Below are 14,382 nucleotides of genomic sequence, written 5' to 3' on the forward strand. Positions count from 1 at the left end.
GGTCTGTGAATTACTAGGATTATTTAACTCAGGTTGTGAAACCCATTCTCATTTCAGAAACTTAGTGATGTTTTAAGACACGCATAACCAGTTTGCCAAGCTCTCAAGTTGCTCATCAGAAGTCAGATAGACACTTTTGGGAAGTGCCAGGCCACCTGGTGCCATTTGCCACATTACAATTACAGTATACTTAAGTGGTTCACAGGAAGTATATATATGGCCAAGCTAAGCCCATTTATGTGGACTTAATTATTTTTTAATATCTGGAAGGTGGGCACACCATGTTTACACAGGCTTTTTTTTTCTTCCCCTATTCTGGCTCTCTTGACGTTTAAAAAAGATAAGACAAAATACGTTTTTCTAGGATAGATAAAGTATTAAATATGGCAGGGCGCGGTGGCTCAAGCCTGTAATCCCAGCACTTTGGGAGGCCGAGACGGGTGGATCACGAGGTCAGGAGATCAAGACCATCCTGGCGAACACGGTGAAACCCCGTCTCTACTAAAAAATACAAAAAACTAGCCGGGCGAGATGGCGGGCGCCTGTAGTCCCAGCTACTCGGGAGGCTGAGGCAGGAGAATGGCGTGAACCCGGGAGGCGGAGCTTGCAGTGAGCTGAGATCTGGCCACTGCACTCCAGCCTGGGCGGCAGAGCGAGACTCCGTCTCAAAAAAAAATAAAATAAAATAAAGTATTAAATATAAGTGCATCTGGATGTTCACCATGAGCTAGGGGGCCTCTTCTTCTCTCTGTCTGATCCAGTCCCTCACGTTCACACTTTGCTCTGTGTTCCTCTCCTTCCAAAAGCAAGGGAGTGAGGGCCAGACAGTGTCCGCCATGCTCAAGAATGAAACAACTTCTCCACCCAGTTGAGGCCTCATCTCCCTTTTGACATTTGTGAAAAACATCTAAATCCAGACCTATGACACTGATTAGCCTTATAATTCTTCTTCAGCTAATGAGAGGCGTGGCTCTCTAATCTCCAGGAAGGCACAAAGCATTAAGTACCTACCGTATGTCAGCCTGCTGGGAGCGAGGGTGAGTGATCTAGGCTCATCTTTGAGTAATCTCCCTCGCCTCTCCTCCACGGCCTATTTCATACTGAAAATATCATGAAATTAAAGGGGAAATTATGCAAATAAATTTAATATAAAAAGCAAATTAGGGGATGACGGTCAGCATTATTAATTAGAACCCTGTTTACACTTATTGTCAAGCCTCACCATTTTTTTTAAACGAAAGGCTCTTCCTCCCTTAGAGCCTGTTACTGAGAGATGTGTTTGAATTTCAGAAAGTAGATGTGAATTTCAGTCTTCCATTTTTTTAGCAGTGACCGTTTTTATATACCGACAGTTGTGATTAGGGTTTATTCATTGCTATTAATCAAATAACTGTTTTTTCTTAGAAATTCTTACATTCCCTCATACCGTCTCTTGATTCCATAGTTCCATTATGGCATCTCAATTCACCTGGTTTCTCAAGTGCTGATCCTGGGAGTCATCCCAAACTCCCCTGTTCCCATTATTACAACAGTCAAGAAGTCAGCATGTCTTCTTTTTATTTATTTGTTTTCCAAGATTTTTATTCGAGATGGGGTCTCACTCCATTGCCCAGGCTGGAGTTGTCGTGGCATAATCATAGTTAACTGCAGCCTCAAACTCCTGGGCTCAAGTGATCCTCCCGCCTCAGCCTCCTAAGTAGCTGGGACTACAGGCACGTGTCACTACACCTAGCTAATTTAATTAAAAATAATTTTGTGTGTGTGGAGACACAGTCTTACTATGTTGCTCAGGCTGGTCTGGAACTTTTGGTCTTAAGCAATCCTCCCACCTCAGCTTCCCAAAGTGCTGTGATTACAGGTGTGAGCCACCACACATGTGCCCAGCCATTCAGTACTCCTGAATAACTTATATCAGGCTCCTCCTTTCCATCCTTTGAGTTTAGACCCCATCCCCACTATACCTTGCACAAATGTCCCAGTGGACTCTCTGGTTTGCCGATTATATTCTTCAAGCGCCCCCCACCCTTTCCTCTCCATGCCTACCCTCATGACAGATGGATCTTTCTAGGTGATAAATGCAAATTTGGTGATAGCATTCCCGTACTTTGCTGGTTCTTCTTTCACTATTGAATATAACTCAATGCAGCAACCCGTTCCATTGACTAGTGTTTACTGACTGCCTCCTGGTGTCAGGGACTATATTAGATGCTGACAATATAATCTCCAGTTATAGTGGGGTAAGGTAAATGTTTTAATAGCTTGTAAACTTGGCAATCTGCTGAATTCAAATTTATGTTCCTTAAAGAAACCTGCCAGATCCCACCGGGCACATGTTGGCTCATGCTTGTAATACCAGTGCTTTGGGAGGCAAAGGCAGGAGGATTACTTTAGACTAGAAGTTCAATATCAGTCTGGGCAGTATGGTAAGACCCCATCTCTACCAAAGAAACTTTTTAAAAATTAGTTGGGTGTGATGTAGCACACCTGTGGTCCCAGCTATTCGGGAGGCTGAGGCAGGAAGATTGCTTGAGCCCAGGAGCTGAAGGCTACAGTAAGTTTTGATCACACCTCTGCATCTGCACTTAGCCTGTGTGACAAAGTGAGCTCTTGTCTCTTAAAAAAAAAGAAAGAAAAACCTACCAGATCCTTCATAATCTGACCTTAACCATCCTTCCTCTTTCCCGTGTATTCTACACTATGTCGTCATACCAAGCTCTCAGAAATCCAGTAAACATTTTCTGCTGTCTTACCTTGATGCTATTTCCTCTGCCTAGAAGTCCTCCATCCCTTTCAGTTGCATAATTCCTCCTTGTCCTTTTAACATTGTTTCCAGGCTTCACATTTTCTGAGGCCATTCCTTGAACTTCTTATCCCCAGGTTGGGTTAAATAACCCCCTTCTTTGCAGCCACTTCAATTTAGGAATGCAGATGGTCCCCCATTTACAATGATTCCACTTAAAATTTTCAGCTTTACGATGGTGGGAAACTGACGTGTGTTCAGTAGAAATCATACTTCAAGTAACCATACAGTTACTCTGTTTTTCACGTTCAGTACAATATTCAATCAGTTACATGAGATATTCAACACTTCGTTATAAAATAGGAGTATTAACTGCATTTTCAACTGATGATATTTTTAACTTACGATGAGTTTATCAGGGCATAGCCTCATTGTAAGTTGAGCGCCTGTAGTCCTATCAAATGACTTCTCAGACTTTTAAAAAATTAATCTGTCAGACTTTCCTTTCCGTTTAGTGGTAGGGACCACGTCTTTCATCTGAGTGCCTTCCTCACTCAGCATAGTTCTTGGCAGTCGCAGGCTCTCAGTAAGCATCCATTGGATGAATAAATGTCTCTGGTTCATGATGACCCTTATTATTATTTCTTCTGATGGATACTAACCTGTAATTTATTTATTCCAGTATCAAATTATGTGGGCTTAGCTCTCAAACCAGTGCCTCCATATAGTATCTGTTTTTCCTGCTTTTACGTAATCTTTCAGAAAGATGATTTGCACTAACAATTTACACCACTAATTTTATGGAGTTGTTTGATAAAATTGGTACTTGTTATTTGTCCATTGGAAAACATTTATTAATCTACTGTCAAAAAGGTATCCAGGCTGAAAGATAGAAAATACAAGGAATCAGTCTCACACAAGAGTCATTTCTGAAAATCACAAATAATCAAAATTAAATCAAAGATCAGAAAATTCTTTTATAAAAGGCCAGCTGATAAATATGTTAGGCTTTGCGGGCCATATGGTCTCTGTTGCAGCTACTTGTCTCTGATGGTGTAGTGGGGCAGCAGCCATAGACAATGTAGAAATGAAAGGCCATGGCTCTGCTCCAGTAGAACTTTATTCATAAAAACTATGGGCCTGCCTTAAACTACAAGGTTGGGCAAATATTCAGTTAAGATGTATGCAAGGTGGAGAGGTGATTCAGAGTAAAGAGAAACCACACATTTCATATTAGAAGAAACTGAGAATGGGCAGCTTAGAAAGATGACTTTGTTCTCACCGAAGTTCAAAACAGAATTCCAAAATACAGATGAGTAGAAGCTATCAGGATCAGATAAAGTTAGACAAGCCTAAGGAGTGTTTTGGCTGTTCACTCCAGAAAAGTTTAAGACCAAAATGTGGGGGAAGTATTTTTGTTAAAAGCATCCAAGAATGTTGCAACCTCGGTGACAATTTACTATTACATAAAGAGAAAAGATGAAAAATATATTAGAAAAAATATGCCTTTCCCGTATAGACTATTTTTAGTCAGTATTCCTTTGGAGTCAGTTTATTACTGATTATTTTCGATTAGCTTACCATACAAATGCAAAAAAAAATGTGCTAAATGCAACACTGAAGTATGCTGTCATTGATTTTATATCCACAGAATTTAACTGGTTTTTGTTTGTTTTCTTAATTCTAGCACCAATAGCTGCAGGAACTGGCCCAAATTTTTCTCTCTCAGATTTGGAAAGTTCTTCATACTACAGCATGAGTCCAGGAGCAATGAGGAGGTCTTTACCCAGCACATCCTCTACGAGGTAATTTGATTGGCAGCTCTTAAAGAAGTTATGCTACATGGTTGCACACCTTGATTTTAACTCTGGGCCCGCTATGCATTTAGCAATGCGCCTTTAGTAATAGAAGATACCAAAGTAGTGGGTTCAGCCCCAACAGACTGTCGGTCTCGTTGGGGAGATAAAGCAAATATGCATGTAGCAAGGTTAAATACACACACACACGTACACACACACACACACACACAAACACAGTAAAAAACTGAGCTAAATTGTGTGACACAGGCTAAAAATAGTTAAAGAGAGCTTTATCCAAAAAGAATACCATGGTTCCAGCTCTAAATGTTGGTTAGGGTTGGTGAGATCGAAAGGAAAAGGAATGGAATTCTGGGTGGGGTGAAAAATGAGCAGAGGCATGGAGGAAGGATGGATGATGAACATAACATGTTCTCAGGAAATGAAGGACAAGGCTGGACTGCAGCAAAGGGCATATGTTTTGGCTTGTTTGGCAGGAAGTGAACACTGGTGACAGTCCCAGTGTCATGCCCACAGCAGACATTACAGCTCAGTGCCAGCTCTTTTCCCACTGAGACCCCAGAGCTCTCAATATCCAGTTTACTGGAGTTGCCCTAAAAGATGAAACCCATTTGATATCCTGGTGTGAGATTATACAAATGGAAGCAGTCACTTGCATGACCTCAAGTGAGGATGGGGCCAGACTACAGATGCCATTGTATTGAGAGACCTTAAAAACAGTAAAGCTAGAGTAGTGTAACCTGATAACGTTTCTGGGGTTGTTGCTGTCCTTAAAGTCACAAAGCCAAAATCAAAATGAAACATTTTTGCAAGATTGTGTTGTCTCTAGATAACCTGTACCAGAGGGAAAGGGATTAGGCATTAAACCCACAGTATTCTTTTACAAATTGGCTTTAGCACTGGACTGTGACAACAAAGAATAGAATGGTGCAGAACGATCTTTAATGTTTGTACACTTTGCAGAAAAATGTCTGACAAAGGCATATTCCTCCTAAAGCAAGTACCTGAGTCTTATGATTTAAAACAATGCCCAAATTGTAGAAACTTTCCTTGGTGCACACTCGTTCTTACCTTGCCTTTATATATTTTAAACATCACTACTTTCAAAAAAAATCAACTTAGTCATCACTAATACCTTGAAGACAGTTAAAGAAACAGGTATTCCCTTAGTATAACTACCAAATCCTACCGTCGTCGTTCATGTTGTTTAAATGTTCCCTTTAGTTCTCTGTAGTATCAGCTCCTCAGGGGGACAAAAAAGTCACACATCCAAAGTCTATTTATAATAGAAGAAAGAGATTGTGAATACATTCGGGCGTTAATACATTTTGAGGATTTCGAATGTTTGCTGATGGAAGAGACATTGTGTGTAACTGCACTCAGTCAACATGAAAAAGCTTTGCAAATGCTTGTAGGCAGTGATTAATTTAAAAGTTTATGGGCTGTTTGTTTTTCATGTGTGTGCTGTACATGTACCATACACCTCCCAAACAGTGTTCCCCGCTTTTTACGTTTTCACACAATTCTCCAGCTATGTTTTATTATCTTTTGTGACTCTCTGAGAGGAAAGCTCATTATGAATGTCATTTAAAAGGCCAGTGTCGTTCTCATATTCTGTAAATAACTAACCCTGATAAGGAGCTAATTATAGCCTGCATCAGTAGTTAATAACCTGGTAATATGTTTGTTTTACTCTCATTAGGCTCTTCCTAGGATGATTTTTTAAATTCTTTAAATACATAGATTCAGCAGAATTAACGATGTACAGGTTAGAAAGTGTGCCCAGAAGAATATCTCAGATTTATATATAGAAATGTTCACCAATCAGTATGTCTTCCTGCTGTGCCAATATTAATGGATCATTTTCTCTGTGGCAGGCACCATATTAGGTGAGTTGTATGCCTGTTCTGATTTATTCTTCACAGTAATTTTACAATATACACAGTGTCGCCATTTAAACAGTGGAGCAACACAAAGCTCAGAGAAGTTAAGTCACTTGCCCAAAGTCACAGTCCTAGTGAATAGAGGAGTCTCTATTCACACTCAGGTCTGTTGGAACTTTAAAAATGTGCTCTTTTCACTCAGAATCCTCTTGAGAATAGGGCTGACTCTTTTTGTGAGGAACAATAGAATATGAGGTCCTAAAAAAGGAGTTTCTAGCATCTCTACTCCTCCCTGGCACTTAGTGTTTGCCGTCTTGAGTTATTCTTACCATCTTTGCGGCCTGCACGTGTGCAGCCTCCGCATCTGGACGGTGAGTCCCTTGAGTGACAGCGTCTAACACTTCCCATTGAGCAGCGAACACTATTAGTAAGAAACTTACTATCTTACTTTAGTAAGATACCGTCCTTGGCACCATGGGTGTAAAGTCAAATAAGGAGCTTCACAATCTAGTGGTAGAGACTGAGAAGTAAGTGGGAATTTTCAGTTCAGGGTCCTATGAACACTCAGGAAAGTTAAGGCATTTCGCAGTCTTAGGAATGCTAAGTAAGACTTCTAGGCCTTACACACAGTAGGAATTAAGATATTTGGAATTAAGGTAATACTTTTACCTATTTTTTAGATATAATTGCTAGAAATACGAGAAAAAATTCCACACACAAGAAGAGATAGTGCATCACTCCTTAGGAAAATATTCATCCTCACTTTTTGTGTAGATCTTACAGATACTTTCCTGCTTCCCTCAAGTGTTTCTGGGAAAATAGAATGAGTATGTTAGAAAGGGCAAGAAACCAAAATCAATGACTGATTCATTTCAATAGATAGATAGGTAGGTAGATAGATGTGATGCAGTGGTACTCACTGTAAGTTCTGTACCCCTTCAGGGTAAACATCTTCAAAATCATAGAAAGAACAGTGTAAAAATTGGGAGAAAATACATTTTTTATTCCAAAAAACTTTATCAAGATAAACCAGCTGTCAAAAGTTTGTGAAGTCAGAGTAAACTTGTCTCGGAAGCCTCCACCTGTGCTTCCTAACTTGCTTCATTCCTGATCTTTTCCTCTTTTCCATGCTGTACCTATACCCTCCAGATGTTTATCTTTTTTTTTTTCTCCAGTAGAGACAGAGTCTCTTTCTATTACCCAGGGTGAGTGCAGTGATCATAACTCACTGCAGCCTCGAAGTCCTGAGCTCAAGAGATTCTCCTGCCTCAGCCTTTGAAGTAGCTGGGACTGTAGGCATCTGCCACCACACATGTCTGATTTTAAAAAAATTTTTTTTTTCGTAAAGACAAGGTGTCACTATATTGCCCAGGGTAGTTGCTGAATTCCTGGCCTCAAGTGATCCTCCTGCCTTGGCCTCCCAAAGTGTTGGAATTACAGGTGTGAGCCACCATGTCCAGCCCTCTTTTGTCAACTTCTGAAAGTCCTTGCTTTCAAACTAAGACATCAGCTGATAACTATAGACTCTTTCAATAATACTAGCTTGCGGTATTTGCATTTTGTTAGAAAATGCCAAGGAAATCAAAACCTTTAAAGACTCAGAAAAGTATCAACAATGGGGGAACGATGGACAATGGAGTTGACCTTTGGGGCTAGATCTAATTGAATTATGATACTTGGATGAATCCATGTCGCATGTATTCGTATGGCTGTTTCTAAGTCAATAGCCTAATTCAGCAGATTTTTAGTGTCTTCTGTTAGCCAGGCACTGTGGTAGGCACTAGAGATTAAAAAGCATATGGTAATTTTCCCTGAAAATCTTACAGCCCCATCAGAACGTATAGGCTTCTCATTTTATTTGCCAGAGTACTTCAGAGAAATGTTTATTTTTTTCTAACATGTATTCTTTCTGTTTCCAAGATGATTTCAAGTGGCTTTCAATTTTAAAACAACAGGTAATATTACATGTAGAAAGAGGCCAGAAACTATGTGGAACAAATTGTTATAGCAGGAACCTGAACCAAGAGTTATGCCTCAAGTTTAACCCTGAGCTTCCTGGTTGCCAAGGCAAAAAGGGTTATATAGTTTGCATTTCTAATAAAAGGAAATAAGATAAATTTGTTCAAAGAGACCATATTTTTCTGGTTATGTTTTGTAAGGAATTCTCTGTGTATATCCTCTTATAAAGGACTCCCATTAGATGTAGTTTTACATAAAATATAGAAGAGTTCTTCAGTGGCCATTTTTCATTGAACTTTCAAGGAAAGCCAAGCAAAGAACATTAAATAAGCTATTAAAGGCATTTCCTTTGAGTACTAAGCTACCATGGCACAGTTATGTTGCTTTCCTGTGGTCTGGCTTTAATGAGAATAGAACTTAATGGCTAAGAATACTGGAATGCCAACATTAATAATTAGAATTTCTTGCCATAAATTGGCCCTCCACATTCATTCTTTCATTCAGATTGCCGCAATAGCTTAACTGTCTCCCTGCCCTAGGCTCTATTTTCCTGTTTTCCCCTTTGCCTTTCTAAATCTGTCATCTGCGCAGTTACCAAAGTCACTTTTCTAAAATATAACTCCCCTGTCATTCCCTGTTTAGACTATTTCGGGGAGTCTACATTGCTTATAGGAGAAAGTCCAGACATGCAGTATCTTCTGTAACCTCCACCCTTCTCACTCGCTGTGTCCCTTCTTCCCCACCTCAGCCATCCTACACAGCTGACAGTTCTCCGAACATATCACACTTCACTCACGATGTGTCTTCTTCCTGATAGGCTCCTCCCTTCTGGGGGTTATGTTCGACATCTCTGATAACCTGTGTGACAGGAGCATGCCAATTAGAACAGACACTGCCCTGCTTGCAGGGCTGTCTTTGGCTAGGTCCTGGAATTCTCCTGATCTGCAAGACGTTAACCCTTTAGATTTCGGACTGTGAGGGTGTCTGGGACAAAGAAGGAGAGGCAAGGTTGGAAGAAATGTATGGACTTTGAGACAATGACAGTTTGCCCATTGATAATATTTTTAATACCAAATGGCTGTCTGAGTGGTACATCAGCTGAATAGCAGCCCTGCCTCTGCCCTTTCCTTCATTCTTCCCTGTCTCCTTGACACTCTTGAAGATAGCTCAGGAGCCATTTCCTCCAGGAAGCCTTTCCCGAACCCCTGACTCATCACTTTCTCCATTGTGTGACCCACTGTACCCTGTGTGTGGTTGCATCATAACTCCTATATTTCTCTTTGGCACAGTTTTGTTTGCCTGTCTCCATGTCTGACTCATCTCTGTATCTCAGCACTTTGCACAGCACCTGGCATGTAGGATGCGCCCAGTAGGTATTTCATGAATGAAACATACAAAAAATTCTGTCCCCTGAAACATGAAGAAGAAATTTCCCAACAAGCGTTCCCACTAGGTATGAAATCTACTCATCCTAATATGGGTAGATTAGACAGTTTTATCACCCCTGCAAACTTCCTGATTTTGTAGCATTCAATTAAAACAACTACAGCAAGCATAGCAACAGGCAGTATTTCATTACGTTTTCACTCCTGAAGCCTCAAACTGGGGAGAATATTCAGTCCCTCAACTGGAAAAAATGAGATATATTCTGGAAGTTTCTTGACCATACCTCTCCAAAAACCGAAAATCCCTACCCTGATGGAATAAAACTTTGTTTTGATAATCTCTGTATAGAGAAAGCACATAAAAGTCATTGGGCCACTCTTTTTTTATGTCTCTTGTTCTCAGGGGACAATGCACGCCTTCTTCCTTCCTTTTTATTTGTTTTGTTCACTGATTTGTTTCTAGCTTTTAGAGCAGGACCTGGACTAGCTCTGCAGTAAATGTTTTTTTGAATGAACAACTCCCAAGTGGAAGGTGGGAAAATGTGGCAAAAGAAAAAAAAAAAGCAATCCAAACTTTTCTTTTTCTTTTCTTTACTTTTTTTGCTTTTTTTTTTTTTTTTTTTGTTGAGACAGAGTCTTACTCTGTTGCCCAGGCTTGAGTGCAGTGGCGCGATCTCAGCTCACTGTAACCTCCACCTCTGGGTTCAAGCGCTTCTCCTGCCTCAGTCTCCCAAGTAGCTGGGATTACAGGTGCCTGCCACCACGCCTGGCTAATTTTTGCATTTTTAGTAGAGATAGGATTTCACCATGTTGGCCAGGATGGTCTCAAACTCCTGGCCTCAAGTGTGATCAGCCTGCCTCGGCCTCCCAAAGTCCTGAGATTACAGGCTTGAGCCACCATGCCCAGCCCAATCCAAGCTTTTCTTGAAGGATCATGAACCCTGCTTCTTACCCTTTCTGGGGTTCCAGCAGGGATTAAATTGATGCCCAGGTTCATTGCCGATGGCCAGGCCCCAGCCACCACCTGCAGAGATAGGAAATATGTGGCTTTACTCCCAACACTTCCAGGTGGAGACAGAGGCTAGAGCCAGCCAGTCATTCCTCAAAGGAAACAGGAACAAGATGTGGCAGCAGCGGCAACTTGATTGACAATAAAAAATCAAACTCAGACACTTGGAACAACACAGACCCAAGACTTCGTTCTACATCCAGTGACTCACCAGACTGAACAGAAGTTAAAAAAGGAGTCCTAGAACTACGCTAAGTCACCCAGTTGCTTCCTCCCTTGGCTTTCTTTCAACCAGAAGTGCAGTGTCCAAGAGAAAGGTGGTTTCGATTGCTTTTAAACATGCACCCATTTGTTATTTCAGCTCCACAAAGCGCCTCAAGTCTGTGGAGGATGAAATGGACAGTCCTGGTGAGGAGCCATTTTATACAGGCCAAGGGCGCTCCCCGGGAAGTGGCAGCCAGTCAAGTGGATGGCATGAAGTGGAGCCAGGTAAGCAGAGTGGGGGCACGGGCATGTGGCTAACACTGCGAAACTGAAAATACGTGTGGGCTCCCATGCCATGCATAAAAGTGAAGAAAGCAAGCTCAAGGTAGTTCAGTTTTTCAGGATGAACACTTGTTTGTATTGTAACCCAGCTGCCACATTCATAAAAGGATGGCTGTGCAAAGCGGTAGTAATTCAACTGAAATGCAAGACTGGTGAGATGGTATATGATTTTCTACTCTTACATATTTTCCCCTACACCACAATTCAGCGTTTGATTTGCTTTTGGGTTTTTTTGTTTGCTTTGGTTTTTTTTTTTTTTTTTTTTTTTGAGACGGAGTCTCTCCCTGTCACCCGGGCTGGAGTGCAGTGGCATGATCTTGGCTCACTGCAACCTCCTTCTCCCTGGTTCAAGCAATTCTCCTGCCTCAGCCTCCCAAGTAGCTGGGATTACAGGCACCCGCCACCACGCCCGGCTAATTTTTTGTATTTTTATTAGAGATGGGGTTTCACCATGTTGGCCAAGCTGGTCAATTTTTGTATTTTTAATAGAGATGGGTTTTCACCATGTTGGCCAGGGTGGTCTCGAACTCCTGACCTTGTGATTCACCCACCTCGGCCTCTCAATTGTTTTTGTGTTTATACTATCTTTTGGTTTAGTTTTAAAAATTATCTTTTCATCCTAATAAAAATCTGTCAACTTTTTCAGCAGGATTGGTAACATTCGAAAGAAGAATGAGTTCCTTGCCCTACAGTTTAGACTCAGATTTCTATATGATAAGGACACTTTGCAGTATTTTTCCTATTACTGGATATCATCATGATTGTTTTTCTGTTTAAATGGAACAACTCTCTTTATTCTCATCTGTACTAAACTAAACAAATGATGACTGCTGGTCTAATCTCCTGGGGTAGTCTAATCTTGGCTCTGGAGTCTTGGGAGTAATATGAATAAATCTGATCGCAAAAACTTTTTGAAACCCTTACCGATGTCTAACATGTGGATTAGAGGGAATCTTCTCCAATGACTTCCTGAATATGGGTATAAAGGATAGAGTATGTGCCTTGAAATCAGACAGCTGGAGTGTCAACCTGGCTTCAACTCCTGCTGACTGTGTGATTGTGGGCAAGTTACCTAGCCTCTCTGAGCCTGTGTCTCCCTTTTTATAATCTGACAGTACTAATAGCTATTTCCTAGCATAGCTACTGCCTAGCATAGAGTAAGTATGAAAAAATGGTTCTCTGGCCATCCTTCCCAGCCTTTGCTTCAGAGTAATTCCCTGCAAGTACAGACGAACACCAAGAAAATTTCTGAACCAAGCTCTTCATCCACAAATCTTAGCTCCCTTGTCTCCTCCCTGAATTTTTTTTTTCAAAAGACAATGCTCAGGGGATGTGACTCTGAACGTGTAGCACAGGGAAAATGCTGGGGCGATAGAACCATTCTGCATCCTGATTGTGGTGGTGACAGTAATCTAGACAAGCATTAACATTCACAGAAGTACATACCTTCATGCTCAAGGTAATTTTACTGTATCATAATTAAACACAAAACAAAAACACCTCAGGCCCATTGGCTGTGTCTTTTATCTTGCCCCTGCTGTTAAAATGCAGAAACGTCTCGTTGCTTTGCTTCTGTGTAGTCTCTCATTCATTCACTCATTGGATAGTCTTCACTGGGGACTTTCTCTATATGAAGCACTATTCCAGGTTCTGGGAACTCAAGGATAGATGGGAAGGTTATGGCCCCTGCTCTCAAGGAATTCACAATCAGAGGTGGGAAACGAACACATAAGCAGATCATTATACGGTGATACGGGAAGCACGGAGATGGTGGTGTTAGTCTTCCGTGCCTTCTGTTTCCAATTAGTACCAACCACAGCACTCAAGGTGTGGTGGTTCTTCTATGAAGGTCACACATCATCTTTTCTCCGCATTTGTGTTCACATCAGTTCGCCTGAAGTGCCTAAGAAATAGTCCCAGTCCTAAATGAGCAGGAAAATGCTGACTCTCACTGCCACTACCTGCATCGTCAGCGTGACCTCTGTATGGTGCCAATGAAAAGTGTATGTGCTATTAAAAAATTAAAAGATGTAAAACTTCTTTGAACCCTTTTTCAAAGGCTAATTAGAGCCCTAGCCAATTTACCTGCTTCAGTGAAAATCAGAATTAAACATACAGGTTTGGTACATTTGTGCTTGATTATTGTGTAGATGCATTTTTGCGCATATTGAAGCTGCTTTATTAGGTTGAGGTACTCAGAGCTCCCCCATCATAAGGCTGAGCTCTAGGTCCTTACGTTTACTTCCTCTGTGTACATTGGGGGCTGTAGAGGTTGATTGATTATTATAGAGTATTTTGACCTAGCGACTCTTATTCAGAGCAATTCCTATTCCTATCTGTACATTATGATTCAAACGATCATAAATTTTAACATTTGAATACCTGAATCCTTTGTAGTCATTAAACAACTAAAGTTTAATGGCTGAATCCTTTTTGGTAAGAGGGGTGTGTGTGTGTGTGTGTGTGTGTGTGTGTGTGTGTGTGTGTGTACATATATATATTCTTAGAGAATCCCTCACAATTATATTCCTGGACTGACTCTCCATTCTCTATCCCCGTTTCATTACAGAAAAATGCAGTTTCATGGTATATGTTTAGAGGGAGTGATAGAGGACAGTGGATAAATTACATTTGGCCATACTCAGCGCAGAAAGTCATAATTGCAACAAGGCCTGAGGGGACATTAAAACTCAACTGAAGGATGTTGCACATGTTCATGGTGACTTTGGTGTCATTAACTCACACCAGCCATTTAAAATGGATAATTTATGCTGCCAGATGGTCCTTTTTGGGGATTTTCCATAAAGCCCAATCCCCTTTTTGGCACAGAGGACACCTTTATGTTGTTCCCACACTTACGCAGGCCTGCACAGCTTTTCCCCAGGGGTACAGTTAATTGAGTAGGAGGCTTTTAGTGGTCCACATGTAAATTACTTTCAGAAATATGTTGGGAGTTATGTATATCTGAATGTACGGGCAGTTTCTTGGTTTCCTACATTTGGGATAATTCTCTCACACAAGTACTAAGGATACTGTGTATATG

At 41.0% G+C, this 14,382-nt stretch overlaps 1 protein-coding gene across 5 annotated transcripts in view; it reads left to right on the top strand.

Annotated features, from left to right (window-relative positions):
- Positions 1-14,382, top strand: part of NFIA (nuclear factor I A) — a 384,448-nt gene that overhangs the window by 266,947 nt on the left and 103,119 nt on the right. For all 5 annotated transcript variants that reach the window (XM_017961996.3, XM_017962000.3, XM_017961995.3 and 2 more), the window contains 2 exons: positions 4,428-4,545; positions 11,155-11,282. In XM_017961996.3, coding sequence (XP_017817485.1) covers positions 4,428-4,545; positions 11,155-11,282 — 246 coding nt within the window. The remainder of the gene's footprint in view (positions 1-4,427; positions 4,546-11,154; positions 11,283-14,382) is intronic.

The sequence above is a fragment of the Papio anubis genome, chromosome 1 (genome assembly GCF_008728515.1).
Source record: "Papio anubis isolate 15944 chromosome 1, Panubis1.0, whole genome shotgun sequence".
Taxonomy (NCBI): Eukaryota; Metazoa; Chordata; class Mammalia; order Primates; family Cercopithecidae; genus Papio; species Papio anubis.